The sequence below is a fragment of the Oncorhynchus masou genome, chromosome 1, assembly GCF_036934945.1.
Source record: "Oncorhynchus masou masou isolate Uvic2021 chromosome 1, UVic_Omas_1.1, whole genome shotgun sequence".
NCBI lineage: Eukaryota > Metazoa > Chordata > Actinopteri > Salmoniformes > Salmonidae > Oncorhynchus > Oncorhynchus masou.
Genome location: NC_088212.1, coordinates 57,105,627 through 57,119,483, shown reverse-complemented (window position 1 = coordinate 57,119,483; position 13,857 = coordinate 57,105,627). Strand labels below are relative to the sequence as shown.

Sequence of the window (13,857 nt, the reverse complement as noted above, 5' to 3'; positions counted from 1 at the left end):
ATCAGTCTAAAACTTTGCACACACACACACACTGTTGCCATCTAGTGGCCAAAATCAAAATTGTGCCTAACCTGGAATAATACATTATGACTTTTCTCTTGCATTTCAAAGATGGAGAAAAAAAAACGTTTTTTTCTTTGTATTATCTTTCACCAGATCTAATGTGTTATTTCTCCTACATTAATTTCACATTTCCACAAACTTCAAAGTGTTTCCTTTCAAATGGAATCAAGAATATACATATCCTTGCTTCAGGTCCTGAGCTACAGCCAGTTAGTTAGATTTAACTTCGGGCTTTTTTCAAGGAAAGATCGCATTCTCTCATCTACCTCCAGAGGTCCTCGCTGAGCCATGGTAGAGAGGTTGTCCGTCTTGGCTTACATTGAAATGTCCTGGTAAAAGAGGCATCTACTTTGTCAATAGCTGACAGAAATGTTCTGTATCCAGACTGGGTCTTCATTGCTTAAATCTAAACTGGACATAGGTGGTGAAGTCAGTGCAGTCTTTTTGGATGTTAAAAAGGCCTTTAATACTGTGAATCATGGTTCTCCTATCCAAACTATCCAAACTATTCTCCTATCCAAACTATCCTCCCTTAATGTGTCCACCGAAGCCACTTATTCCTATCTGATGAACAGAAGTCAAAGGGTTCGTCTGGGGGACACTCAGTCGGATTCTCTTTACTGTAACATTGGGGTCCCATAAGGGTCAATATTAGGCCCCCTTCTGTTTACCATCTATATAAATGATATTCCACTTGTTTGCCCACAAATTAACATACAGATGAATGCAGACGATACAGTCCTGTATGTACACTCAAAAAATAGACAAGTTGTTAACTAGTTAACTGAAGCTATGGTATACGTTTCTAAATGGATGACTGATTCTTGCCTGCATATAAATATCAACAACACTGTTTGCATGTACTTCTCTAAGAAATTAATAGATTTTTTCCCAACAAGCTGTTCTTGATAATGGGAAGAATCTGAACGTTCAAATCAAATCAACTCAAATGTTATTTGTCACATACACATGGTTAGCAGATGTTAATGCGAGTGTAGGCGAAATGCTTGTGCTTCTAGTTCCGACAATGCAGTAATAACCAACAAGTAATCTAACCTAACAATTCCACAACTACTACCTAATACACACAAGTGTAAAGGGATAAACAATATGTATATAAAGATATATGAATGAGTGATGGTACAGAATGGCATAGGCAAGATGCAGTAGATGGTATAGAGTACAGTATATACATATGAGATGAGTAATGTAGGGTATATAAACATGAAGTGGCATAGCTTAAAGTGGCTAGTGATACATATATTACATAAAGATGGCAAGATGCAGTCGATGATATAAAGTACAGTATATACATATACATATGAGACGAGTAATGTAGGGTATGTAAACATTATATTAAGTGGCTAGTGATACATTTTTTTACATCAATTATTCCATTATTAAAGTGGCTGGAGTTGAGTCAGTATGTTGGCAGCAGCCACTCAATGTTAGTGGTGGCTGTTTAACAGTCTGATATCCTTGAGAGAGCGAGAGTTGCACCCCTTCTGAAAAAACCTACACTCGATCCCTCCGATGTCAACAACTACAGACCGGTATCCCTTCTTTCTTTTCTCTCCAAAACTCTTGAACGTGTCGTCCTTGGCCAGCTCTCCCGCTATCTCTCTCAGAATGACCTTCTTGATCCAAATCAGTCAGGTTTCAAGACTAGTCATTCAACTGAGACTGCTCTTCTCTGTATCACGGAGGCGCTCCGCACTGCTAAAGCTAACTCTCTCTCCTCTGCTCTCATCCTTCTAGACCTATCGGCTGCCTTCGATACTGTGAACCATCAGATCCTCCTCTCCACCCTCTCCGAGTTGGGCATCTCCGGCGCGGCCCACGCTTGGATTGCGTCCTACCTGACAGGTCGCTCCTACCAGGTGGCGTGGCGAGAATCTGTCTCCTCACCACGCGCTCTCACCACTGGTGTCCCCCAGGGCTCTGTTCTAGGCCCTCTCCTATTCTCGCTATACACCAAGTCACTTGGCTCTGTCATAACCTCACATGGTCTCTCCTATCATTGCTATGCAGACGACACACAATTAATCTTCTCCTTTCCCCCTTCTGATGACCAGGTGGCGAATCGCATCTCTGCATGTCTGGCAGACATATCAGTGTGGATGACGGATCACCACCTCAAGCTGAACCTCGGCAAGACGGAGCTGCTCTTCCTGCCGGGGAAGGACTGCCCGTTCCATGATCTCGCCATCACGGTTGACAACTCCATTGTGTCCTCCTCCCAGAGCGCTAAGAACCTTGGCGTGATCCTGGACAACACCCTGTCGTTCTCAACTAACATCAAGGCGGTGGCCCGTTCCTGTAGGTTCATGCTCTACAACATCCGCAGAGTACGACCCTGCCTCACACAGGAAGCGGCGCAGGTCCTAATCCAGGCACTTGTCATCTCCCGTCTGGATTACTGCAACTCGCTGTTGGCTGGGCTCCCTGCCTGTGCCATTAAACCCCTACAACTCATCCAGAACGCCACAGCCCGTCTGGTGTTCAACCTTCCCAAGTTCTCTCACGTCACCCCGCTCCTCCGCTCTCTCCACTGGCTTCCAGTTGAAGCTCGCATCCGCTACAAGACCATGGTGCTTGCCTACGGAGCTGTGAGGGGAACGGCACTGCAGTACCTCCAGGCTCTGATCAGGCCCTACACCCAAACAAGGGCACTGCGTTCATCCACCTCTGGCCTGCTCGCCTCCCTACCACTGAGGAAGTAAAGTTCCCGCTCAGCCCAGTCAAAACTGTTCGCTGCTCTGGCCCCCAATGGTGGAACAAACTCCCTCACGACGCCAGGACAGCGGAGTCAATCACCACCTTCCGGAGACACCTGAAACCCCACCTCTTTAAGGAATACCTAGGATAGGACAAAGTAATCCTTCTCACCCCCCCCTTAAATGATTTAGATGCACTATTGTAAAGTGGCTGTTCCACTGGATGTCATAAGGTGAATTCACCAATTTTTAAGTCGCTCTGGATGAGAGCGTCTTCCAAATGACTTAAATGTAAATGTAAATGTAGAAGCTGTTTTTCAGTCTCTCGGTCCCTGCTGTACAGTCCTCGCCTTCTGGATAAAACGGGGTGAACAGGCAGTGGCTCGGGTGGTTGTTGTCCTTGATGATCTTTATGGCCTTCCTGTGACATCGGGTGGTGTAGGTGTCCTGGAGGGCAGGTAGTTTGCCCCCTGTGATGCGTTGTACAGACCTCACTACCCTCTGGAGAGCCTTACGCTTGTGGACGGAGCAGTTGCCGTACCAGGCGGTGATACAGCCCGACAGCATGTTCTCGATTGTGCATCTGTCGAAGTTTGTGAGTGCTTTTGGTGACAAGCTGAATTTCTTCAGCCTCCTGAGGTTAAAGAGGCACTGCTGCGCCTTCTTCACAACGCTGTCTGTGTGGGTGGACCAATTCAGTTTGTCCGTGATGTGTACGCCGAGGAACTTAAAACTTACTACCCTCTCCACTACTGTCCCATTGATGTGGATAGGGGTTGCTCCCTCTGCTGTTTCCTGAAGTCCACAATCATCTCCTTTGTTGACGTTGACGTTGAGTGTGAGGTTATTTTACTGACACCACAATCCAAGGGCCCTCACCTCCTCCCTGTAGGCCGTCTCGTCGTTGTTGGTAATCAAGCCTACCACTGTAGTGTCGTCCGCAAACTTGATGATTGAGTTGGAGGCGTGCATGGCCACGCAGTCGTGGGTGAACAGGGAGTACAGGAGAAGGCTCAGAACGCACCCTTGTGGGGCCCCAATGTTGAGGATCAGCGGTGTGGAGATGTTGTTACCTACCCTCACCACCTGGGGGCGGCCCGTCAGGAAGTCCAGTACCCAGTTGCACAGGGCGGGGTCGAGACCCAGGGTCTCGAGCTTGATGACGAGTTTGGAGGGTGCTATGGTGTTAAATACTGAGCTGTAGTCGATGAACAGCATTCTCACATAGGTATTTCTCTTGTCCAAATGGGTTAGGGCAGTGTGCAGTGTGGTTGCGATTGCGTCGTCTGTGGACCTATTGGGGCGGTAAGCAAATTGGAGTGGGTCTAGGGTGTCAGGTAGGGTGGAGGTGATATGGTCCTTGACTCGTCTCTCAAAGCACTTCATGATGACGGAAGTGAGTGCTACGGGGCGGTAGTCGTTTAGCTCAGTTACCTTAGCTTTCTTGGGAACAGGAACAATGGTGGCCCTCATGAAGCATGTGGGAACAGCAGACTGGTATAAGGATTATTGAATATGTCTGTAAACACACCAGCCAGCTGGTCTGCGCATGCTGGGGATGCCGTCTGGGCCTGCAGCCTTGAGAGGGTTAACACGTTTAAATGTTTCACTCACTTCGGCTGCAGTGAAGGAGAGCCCGCAGGTTTTGGTAGTGGGCCGTGTTAGTGGCACTGTATTGTCCTCAAAGCGATCAAAAATGTTATTTAGTCTGTCTGGGAGCAAGACATCCTGGTCAGCCACATACCTCTTGTGTCTGAGCCGTTGAAATGCGACTCTACTTTGTCTCTATACGGACACTTAGCTTGTTTGATTGCCTTGCGGAGGGAATAGCTACACTGTTTGTATTCAGTCATGTTTCCGGTCACCTTGCCCTGGTTAAAAGCAGTGGTTCTCGCTTTCAGTTTCGCGCAAATGCTGCCATCAATCCACGGTTTCTGGTTTGGGAATGTTTTAATCGTTGCTGTGGGTATAACATCGCCGATGCACTTTCTAATGAACTCGCTCACCGAATCAGCGTATTCGTCAATGTTGTTGTTGAACACAATGCGGAACATATCCCAATCCACGTGATCGAAGCTGTCTTGAAGCGTGGAATCAGATTGGTCGGACCACCGTTGAACAGACCTGAGCGCGGGAGCTTCTTGTTTTAGTCTCTGTCTGTAGGCTGGAAGCAACTAAATGGAGTCGTGGTCAGCTTTTCCGAAAGGAGGGCGGGGGAGGGCCTTATATGCGTTGTGGAAGTTAGAATAACAATGATCCAGGGTTTTACCAGCCCTGGTAGTACAATCGATATGCTGATAGAATTTAGGGACTCTTGTTTTCAGATTAGACTTGCTAAAATCCCCAGCTACAATGAATGCAGCCTCAGGATATGTGTTTTCCAGTTTACATAGAGTCAAATAAAGTTAGTTCAGGGCCATCGATGTGTCTGCTTGGGGGGGAATATATACGGCTGTGATTATAATCGAAGAGAATTCACTTGGTAGATAATGCAGTCGACATTTTATTGTGAGGAATTCTAAGTCAGGTGAACAGAAGGACTTGAGTTTCTGTATGTTGTTATGATCACACCACGTCTCGTTAATCATAAGGCATACCCCCCCGCCCCTCTTCTTACCAGAAAGATGCTTGTTTCTGTCGGCGGATGTGTGAAGAAACCAGCTGGCTGCACCGACTCCGTTAACGTCTCTCGAGTGAGCTATGTTTCCGTGAAGCAAAGAACGTTACAGTCTCTGTGGAATGCTACCCTTGCTCGGATTTCATCCACCTTGTTGTCAAGATACTGGACATTGGCGAGTAGTATGCTAGGGAGTGGTGCGAGATGTGCCTGTCTCCGGCGCCTGAGGGTCGCCGGCTGGGATCCGATCCATTGTCCTGGGTGGAAGGCAAAACACAGGATCTGCTTCGGGAGAGTCATATTCCTGGTCGTAATGATGGTGAGTTGATGTTGGTCTTATATTCAGTAGATCCTCCCGACTGTATGTAATGAAACCTAAGATTACCTGGGGTACCAATGTAAGAAATAACACGTAAAAAAAACTAAAGTACTGCATAGTTTCCTAGGAACGCGAAGCGAGGCGACCATCTCTGTCGGCGCCCAGTGTCTGGTCTGGAGTGTGAAGACACAAGCTCCGCTGGTGTCTAACTTCAGGTATCTCGGCATCATTTTGGACTCCAACATGACATTTAAGAAACATGTGAAGAAGGTGCTTAACACGGTCAAGTTTGGATTATCCAACATTAGGTTTACAAGACCTTACCTTCCTCTGGAGGCCACCAAACGATATATGCATGCTATGATCTTCACATCTGCAATATTGCCTCACATGCTGGTCACAATCAGGAGCTACTTTTCTGAAACCAATTGAATCTACAAACAAACACTTAAGATTTCTGATAACCAAACAGTTACCACCATTGTCACATCATTCACAAACATATTTTATTTCAATCTGGATAGCTTTAAGCAGATGCAAGCCTTGTCTTTAAGTTCCTGCATGGTCTTGCCCCTCCACCCCCTTTAATTTTAAATTAAAATCGAAAACATGGCTCAAATCTATCCAAACTTGTACACATGAATTATTTATGGTTCCTCATACACTACCGGTCAAAAGTTTTAGAACCCCTACTTATTCAAGGGTTTGTCTTTATTTTTACTATTTTCTACATTGTAAAATTATAGTGAATACATCAAATCTATGAAATAACACATGGAATCATGTAATAACCAAAAAATGTTAAACAAATCAAAATATATTTTATATTTGAGATTCTTCAAATAGCCACCCTCCTGGAATGCTTTTCCAACAGTCTTGAATGAGTTCCCACATATGCTGAGCATGTGCTGGCTGCTTTTCTCTGCAGTCCGACTCATCCCAAACCATCTCAATTTGGTTGAGGTCAGGGGATTGTGGAGGCCAGGTCATCTGATGCAGCACTCCATCACTCTCCTTCTTGGTAAAATAGCCCTTACACAGCCTGGAGGTGTGTTGGGTCATTGTCCTGTTGAACAAAAAATGATAGTCCCAATAAGCCCAAACTAGAAAAGATGGCGTATCGCTGCAGAATGCTGTGGTAGCCATGTTGGTTAAGTGCGCCTTGAATTCTAAATAAATCAGTGTCCCACCGTGAGCATTTCTCCTTTGCCAAGATAATTCATCGACCTGACAGGTGTGGCATATCAAGAAGTTCATTAAACAGCCTGGTCATTACACAGGTGCACCTTGTGCTGGTGATAAGAAAAGGCCACTCTAGTGCAGTTTTGTCACAACACAATGTCAGAGATGTCTCAAGTTCTGAGGGAGTGTGCAATCGGCATGCTGACTGCAGGAATATCCAACAGAACTGTTGCCAGAGAATTTAATGTTCTTTTGTCTACTATAAGCTACTAATGTCATTTTAGAGAATTTGGCAGTACATCCAAGTGGCCTAACAACCGCAGACTACGTGTAACCACGCCATCCCATGATCTCAGCATCTGGCTTCTTCACCTGCGGGATAATCTGAGGAGGGGAGGAGGGGGGGTTTGTTGAGGAGTATTTCTGCCTGTAATTAAATCCCGTTGTAGGGACAAACTGATTCTGATTCGGTGCCCCTGCCCAGTAATGTGAAAGGGCCTAATGAATGTATTTCAAATGACTGATTTCCTTCTATAAACTGTAACTCAATAAAATCTTTGAAATTTTAGCATGTTGCATTTAATTTTTGTTCAGTATAATTAGTCACGAGTCTGTCAGGTATCACGACTATAAAGCCAATGTAACTGCCTGTTTTACAAAAGTAGGCTACCACATGGATAGGCATTCATTAAACTTTAAAGTGTATTGTAGGCCGAGACTGTATTATATTTATCTGCATATAGGCCAGGACCGGACCTGCAGTCAAATGAGACTGCGCTTCCTTTTAAGTGACGGAGCGGGGATGTAATTTGAGAGTTGAGAGGGGGTAGGCTATCATCAGTCAAAACCAAGCGCGGTGCTTGAGAAATCCAGATGTTGAACTTGAAATTGAGGTACAAAGCTACGTCGGCCACTCTCAATTTATTTCAGTTGGATGCGTTTGGTATATTACTCCTGCGTGACGTCTTTGGGGTTTATCTGTGTAAAGTGTTGGGAAAGTATTCCAAACTTTCACGTGACTGTCTGTGGCTGAACCAACAGCTACTTTCCTTGAAAAATAGTTGGCAACACTTGCTGCATAGGCTACACGAGGAGCGACCTTAAAGAAGACTTACAAATATCACAAAGCCTGACTGGACACCTAGCTACTTTCGGTCTTTTAACACTTGGATACCACATGCACTGCACGTTTGGAAATGTTGTGATTGGTGAGGGAATTAAATAAAAAAATTCTTGCGCGATAAAGGAAAGCCTCTTCTATTTCTCACGTATTGCCAGAAGTGGATAGGATGGCTTTTCTCCACTTACTCGCTATTGGGATGTTTTCATTGCCGCTCTGCGGTGCGTTTTTTAATGGACCTCTGTATCCCGAGATGTCTAACGGCACGTTCCACCACTACTTTGTGCCAGACGGCGACTATGAGAATAACGATGATCCGGAAAAATGTCAAATGCTTTTTAAAATGACAGACGACCGAAAATGCGTTCTTGACGAGGACCAAGATTCGGTCATCCGAGACGATTTCACGATCATCAAGAGACACATCGAAGACGCGGCCAGAATGCTGGAGGGGATCGGAAAAAGTATTTATTTTGATTTGGACGGAGAGGACAGCTATGGAAAATATTTGAGAAGGGAGACGACTCAGATTGGCGAGGCTTTTACAAACTCTGAAAAGGCTCTGTTAGAACTGGAGGTGAAATTCAAACAGAGTCAGCAGAACGAGCTGAAGGAGGAGCACCGCATAAACGACGACTTTCTGAACATGGTTGTCCACACAAGGGACGTGCTAAAGGGAACACTGGACATATCTGTGGGGTTGAAGGATAAACACGAGCTTCTCTCTCTCATAATTCGAAGTCACGGGACCAGATTAGGCCGACTGAAAAATGAATACATGAAGGTTAAACTTGGGTAAATCGGTTAAACCTAGTTGTAAAAGTAGACTACGAGGAAAATAATATTGTCGAAGTCATGTCGAATTTCATTGCATATTTATATTAACGGAGAGATAAAACATGCAGAGACAGATATGATACCAGTGTTTTATTTATTCAAAAAAAACAATAGACCTAGTAAAATGTAATTAATTGACAATGTTGTCGGTTCATTTTGTGTAGGTAGGTTTACTTGTGGCAACATTATTTGGGCATTTGCAATATGGCGTTGCGTTAAAATGCCTTTGCAATTGATAATTGTCGATGCCTTGCTCTGACAGAGATTTCAAAGATGACTATTCATTCATAGCGGTGACGTTGTCTAACAGTTGCAACAGGTGTTATTTATACAGTATGTGACATAGGCCAACAGAATCTACTTGGCAGCATTTTTCTCTCATAAATCTTGCCTTCAATTGAGTGAATTTGGCTGGAAATTATTGAAATGTTTACAATGCATCACAATTTGCATTTTTCTTTTTACAGTAAGGCCAATTAACACGAGCTTTAAATAATACTTTGAACAATTCTTGACTTTGTTAAACATGTAAGGTTGTGACTTATTATTTCTATATCCCTTTGCCATTTTGTGAATGCAATATCATTTGGGGAAATGTTCAGAGCATGTTATTGGAATAAATGCTGTGCGTGTCAATATCTATGTGACGGAAGAGCTTAATTGTATTCGTTATTTTTGGCTAATATGTTTCAATATCTGCAATATATATTGTTTTTCTTTTTAAAATTATATATATGGCAACAAGTATGATAAATACTTAAGACTGCAGGCAGCACTCATGGACTTCAAACACTGATGTCTGTGGCAACATTCCTAAAAGGTTTTGTGTGTTCCGTTTTTAATTAAAGATTTTGTGTTTGAAGTTCTACTCAGGTGTTGGGACAACTCGTTATTATAGACAAGACTGAACTACAGCTGGTGAAACCAATGATTTGCACAGCTTTCTATGTCAAATGGTAGTTGGCCTCTTTACAGGTTCATCTCTTGTATGACCTAAATTGATATTGTTGTATAATGATACCATCTATTTTTTAATATTTGTGCAAATCTTTCTAAAACAGAAAATGGACATCAATGAACAAAGAGGTAAGAATATGTACTGAATACTATGAGAATATGTTGAAGGCTAGCTGTATTGGGTGCAGATGACTGAACTGCTCACTTTTGTGTCTGTGTCTGCAGGTATCTGAACAAAATCCAAGGTATGAATACTGTCATGTGCTATTTTGTGGATTCACAGACTTCACCCCCGTACATCTCTGATGAATATAACAGGAAACCTGTTTGATCACCATGCACTGCAAAATCATTTTGGCTATGGATACGGAGAACATCAACGCATTAACATCAACAGGCCAGAGGATATACCCATTGGACTTGGGGCTCTGCTGGGAGTTTAACTCATATTTGGATATTTTTATTCTGCTTTGCCATTTAAATCATAATAAATACTGACAACTAAAATAGCACTCTTCATGACATTGTTCATATCCCTCTTGTTGGTGGAAATAATTTTTCATTACTAAAGCAAATATTCTTGCAATTCTATACATTTGATATTAAAAATGACAACAGAATCTGTGCTAAAAAAAATAAATAAAAACGTTAGTTGGCTTGGGCTAGTTGATCTGTATATTTCTGACAAGTTATAAATAGCTCTAAGGTATGCAATGACTAACATGACAAAAGGAACTGATGATGCACTCCCCAATTTCAAAATTGCACCTTGTGAATTCTACTGTTACAACTTTCAAGAGTAAGTTTAAAGTCGGACTGAGTTCCTTAAAAACATTTTATTTGTGTATAATATTTTGGGGAAGCACTGCTCTAGACTTATGGTGACACAATAAAAAGTAGATATGTAACGCTCAATGTGTTACATAAAGTAGGCTACGTGTAGACATCTAAATGTCACATCTTGATTGACAAGATTTGAAAAACCCTGATTCATGGCTTGATGTGTAATAATGCAGTTGATTTCCAACTCAATACATTTTTTTTCATTTCCTGAAATGACTGAGTTAAAATGGAATTTATCCCAACCCTGGTGGTAGCCTGACAGAAGTCAAGGGCTGTGCGTGCAATAGCGATATGAGCAATTAGGCCAGTGAGAACACAATGTTCAAAGATTTACTCTTGGCATGGCTCTAGTTGATTTATTAGAAACAGTATGCACTTTATTGTTTATTATGCTGGTATTTATGATCCCTCTGTATTTATGATCATGGAAACAGAATAAAAATATCTTGCTGTTTCTACACCTTGAAAGATTCCAATGCATGGACTTCAGATGCAGGCCAGTATCCTGTTATAGGAAGGATACATGTTTTAAACAGAGCACAGACAACTTGTTTGTCATGATTATCTGATAAAGTTCATTGTTGAACATCCTGGGCTAACTTACCATCACCAATGGAACTGCACAACATTTAAAAACTATTGTGGAGTTCATGTAGGCTACTATTTATGCAGGCTCCATTAAATTGTTTGTACCTTCATCACATTGTTTGCGTTCAACACTATAATGCCCACAAAGGTCATCACTAAACTAAGGACCCTAGGACTAAACACCACCCTCTGCAACTGGATCCTAGACTTCCTGACTGGGCGCCCATAGGTGGTAAGGGTAGGCAACAACACATCTGCCACGCTGATCTTCGACAGAAGGGCCCCTCAGAGTTCTTAGTCCCCTCCTGTGCTCCCTGTTCACCCACGACTGTGTAGCCAAGCACAACTCCAACACCATCATTAAGTTTGCTGACGTCACAACAGTTGTAGACAACGCCTGATCACAGACAAAGATGAAACAGCCTATAGGGAGGTCAGAGATATGGCAGTGTGGTGCCAGGACAACCTCTCCCTCAATGTGAGCAAGATAAAAGGGTTGATTGTGGACTACAGGAAAAGGAGGACCAAACACGCTCTCATTCACATCGATGGGGATGTAGTGGAGTGGGTCGAGAGTTTCAGGTTCCTTGGTGTCCACATCACCGACCAACTATCATGGTCCAAACACATCAATGCAGTCGTGAAGGGCGCACAACAACACCTCAGGAGACTGAAAACATTTAGCATGGGTCCCCAGATCCTCATAAAGTTCTACAGCTGCACCATCGAGAGCATCCTGACCGGTTGCATCCACGCCTGATATGGCAACTGCTCGGCATCCAACTGTAAGAAACTACAGAGGGTAGAGCGTACGGCACAGTATCTCACTGGGGTCAAGCTTCCTGCCATCCAGGACCTACAGTGCCTTCAGAAAGTAGTCAGACCCCTTGACTTTGTCCACATTTTGTTACATTACAGCCTTATTCTAAAATGGATCAAATACAAATCCTCAGCAATCTTTACACAATACCCCCATAATGACAAAGCAAAACAGGTTTTTAATATTTTTTGAAAATTAAAAACAAAACAAGAAAACAGATACCTTATTTACGTAAGTATTTGAACTGTTTGCTATGAGACTCGAAATTGAGCTCAGGTGCATCCTCTTTCCATTGATCATCCTTGCTGTTTCTACAACTTGATTGGAGTCCACCTGTGGTAAATTCAATTGTTTGGACATGACTTGGAAAGGCACACACTTGTTTATATAAGGTCCCACAGTTCACAGTGCTTGTCAGAGCAAAAACCAAGCCATGAGGTCGAAGGAATTGTCCGTAGAGCTCCGAGACAGGATTGTGTCGAGGCACAGATCTGTGGAAGGGTACTAAAAAATATCTGCAGCATTGAAGGTCCCCAAGAAAACAGAGGCCTCCATCATTCTTAAATAGAAGAAGTTTGGAACCACCAAGACAATTCCTAGTCCAAACTGAACAATCGGGGAAGAAGGGCCTTGGTACGTGAGGTGACCAAGAACCTGATGGTCTCTCTGACAGAGCTCCAGAGTTCCTCTTTGGCGATGTGAGAATCTTCCAGAAAGAAAACCATCTCTGCACTCCACCAATCAGGCCTTTATGGTCGAGTGGCCAGACGGAAGCCACTCCTCAGTAAAACGCACATGACAGCCCACTTGGAGTTTGTCAAAGTGCACCTAAAGACTCTCACACCATGAGGAACAAGATTTTCTGGTCTGATGAACCAAGATTGAACTCTTTGGCCTGAAAACCAAGCATCAAGTCTGGAGGAAACCTGGCACCATCCCTATAGTGAAGCATGGTGATTGCAGCATCATTCTGTGGGGATGTTATTCAGAGACAGGGACTGGGGGACTAGTCAGGATCGAGGGAAAGATGAACGGAGCAAAGTACTGAGAGATCCTTGATGAAAACCTGCTCCAGAGCGCTCAGGACCTCAGACTGGGTCAAAGGTTCACCTTCCAACAGGACAATGACCCTAAGCAAACAGCCAAGACAACGCAGGAGTAGCTTCGGTACAAGTCTCTGAATGTCCTTGAGTGGCCCAGCCAGAGCCCGGACTTGAACCCGATCAAACATCTCTGGAGAGACCTGAAAATATCTGTGCAGCGTTGCTCCCCATCCAACCTGATAGAACTTGAGAGAATCTGCAAAAAAGAATGGGAGAAACTCCCCAAATACAGGTGTGCCAAAGTTGTAGTGTCATACCCAAGAAAAAGTTTTAGAACACCGACTCATTCAAGGGTTTTTCTTTATTTGTACTATTTTCCACATTGTAGAATATTAGTGAAGACATCAAAACTATGAAATAACACATATGGAATCATGTAGTAACCAAAAGTGTTAAACAAAATCAAAATATATTTTATATTTGAGATTCTTCAAATAGCCACCCTTTGTCTTGATGACAGCTTTTTACACTCTTGGCATTCTCTCAACCAGCTTCACCTGGAATGCTTTTCCAACAGTCTTGATGGCGTTCCCACGTATGCTGAGCACTTGTTGGCTGCTTTTCCTTCACTCTGCGGTCCGACTCATCCTAAACCATCTCAATTTGGTTGAGGTCGGGGGATTGTGGAGGCCAGGTCATCTGATGCAGCACTCCATCACTGTCCTTCTTGGTAAAATAGCCCTTAGACAGC

General features: G+C 43.5%; 1 protein-coding gene across 1 annotated transcript; it reads left to right on the top strand.

Annotated features, from left to right (window-relative positions):
- Positions 1-7,727: 7,727 nt before the first annotated feature.
- Positions 7,728-10,473, top strand: LOC135546730 (fin bud initiation factor-like). Its single transcript, XM_064975386.1, has 2 exons — positions 7,728-9,941; positions 10,038-10,473. Exon 1 carries the CDS (start codon positions 8,188-8,190, stop codon positions 8,815-8,817), a length of 630 nt encoding a protein of 209 aa, XP_064831458.1. The 5' UTR covers positions 7,728-8,187; the 3' UTR covers positions 8,818-9,941; positions 10,038-10,473.
- Positions 10,474-13,857: the final 3,384 nt, after the last annotated feature.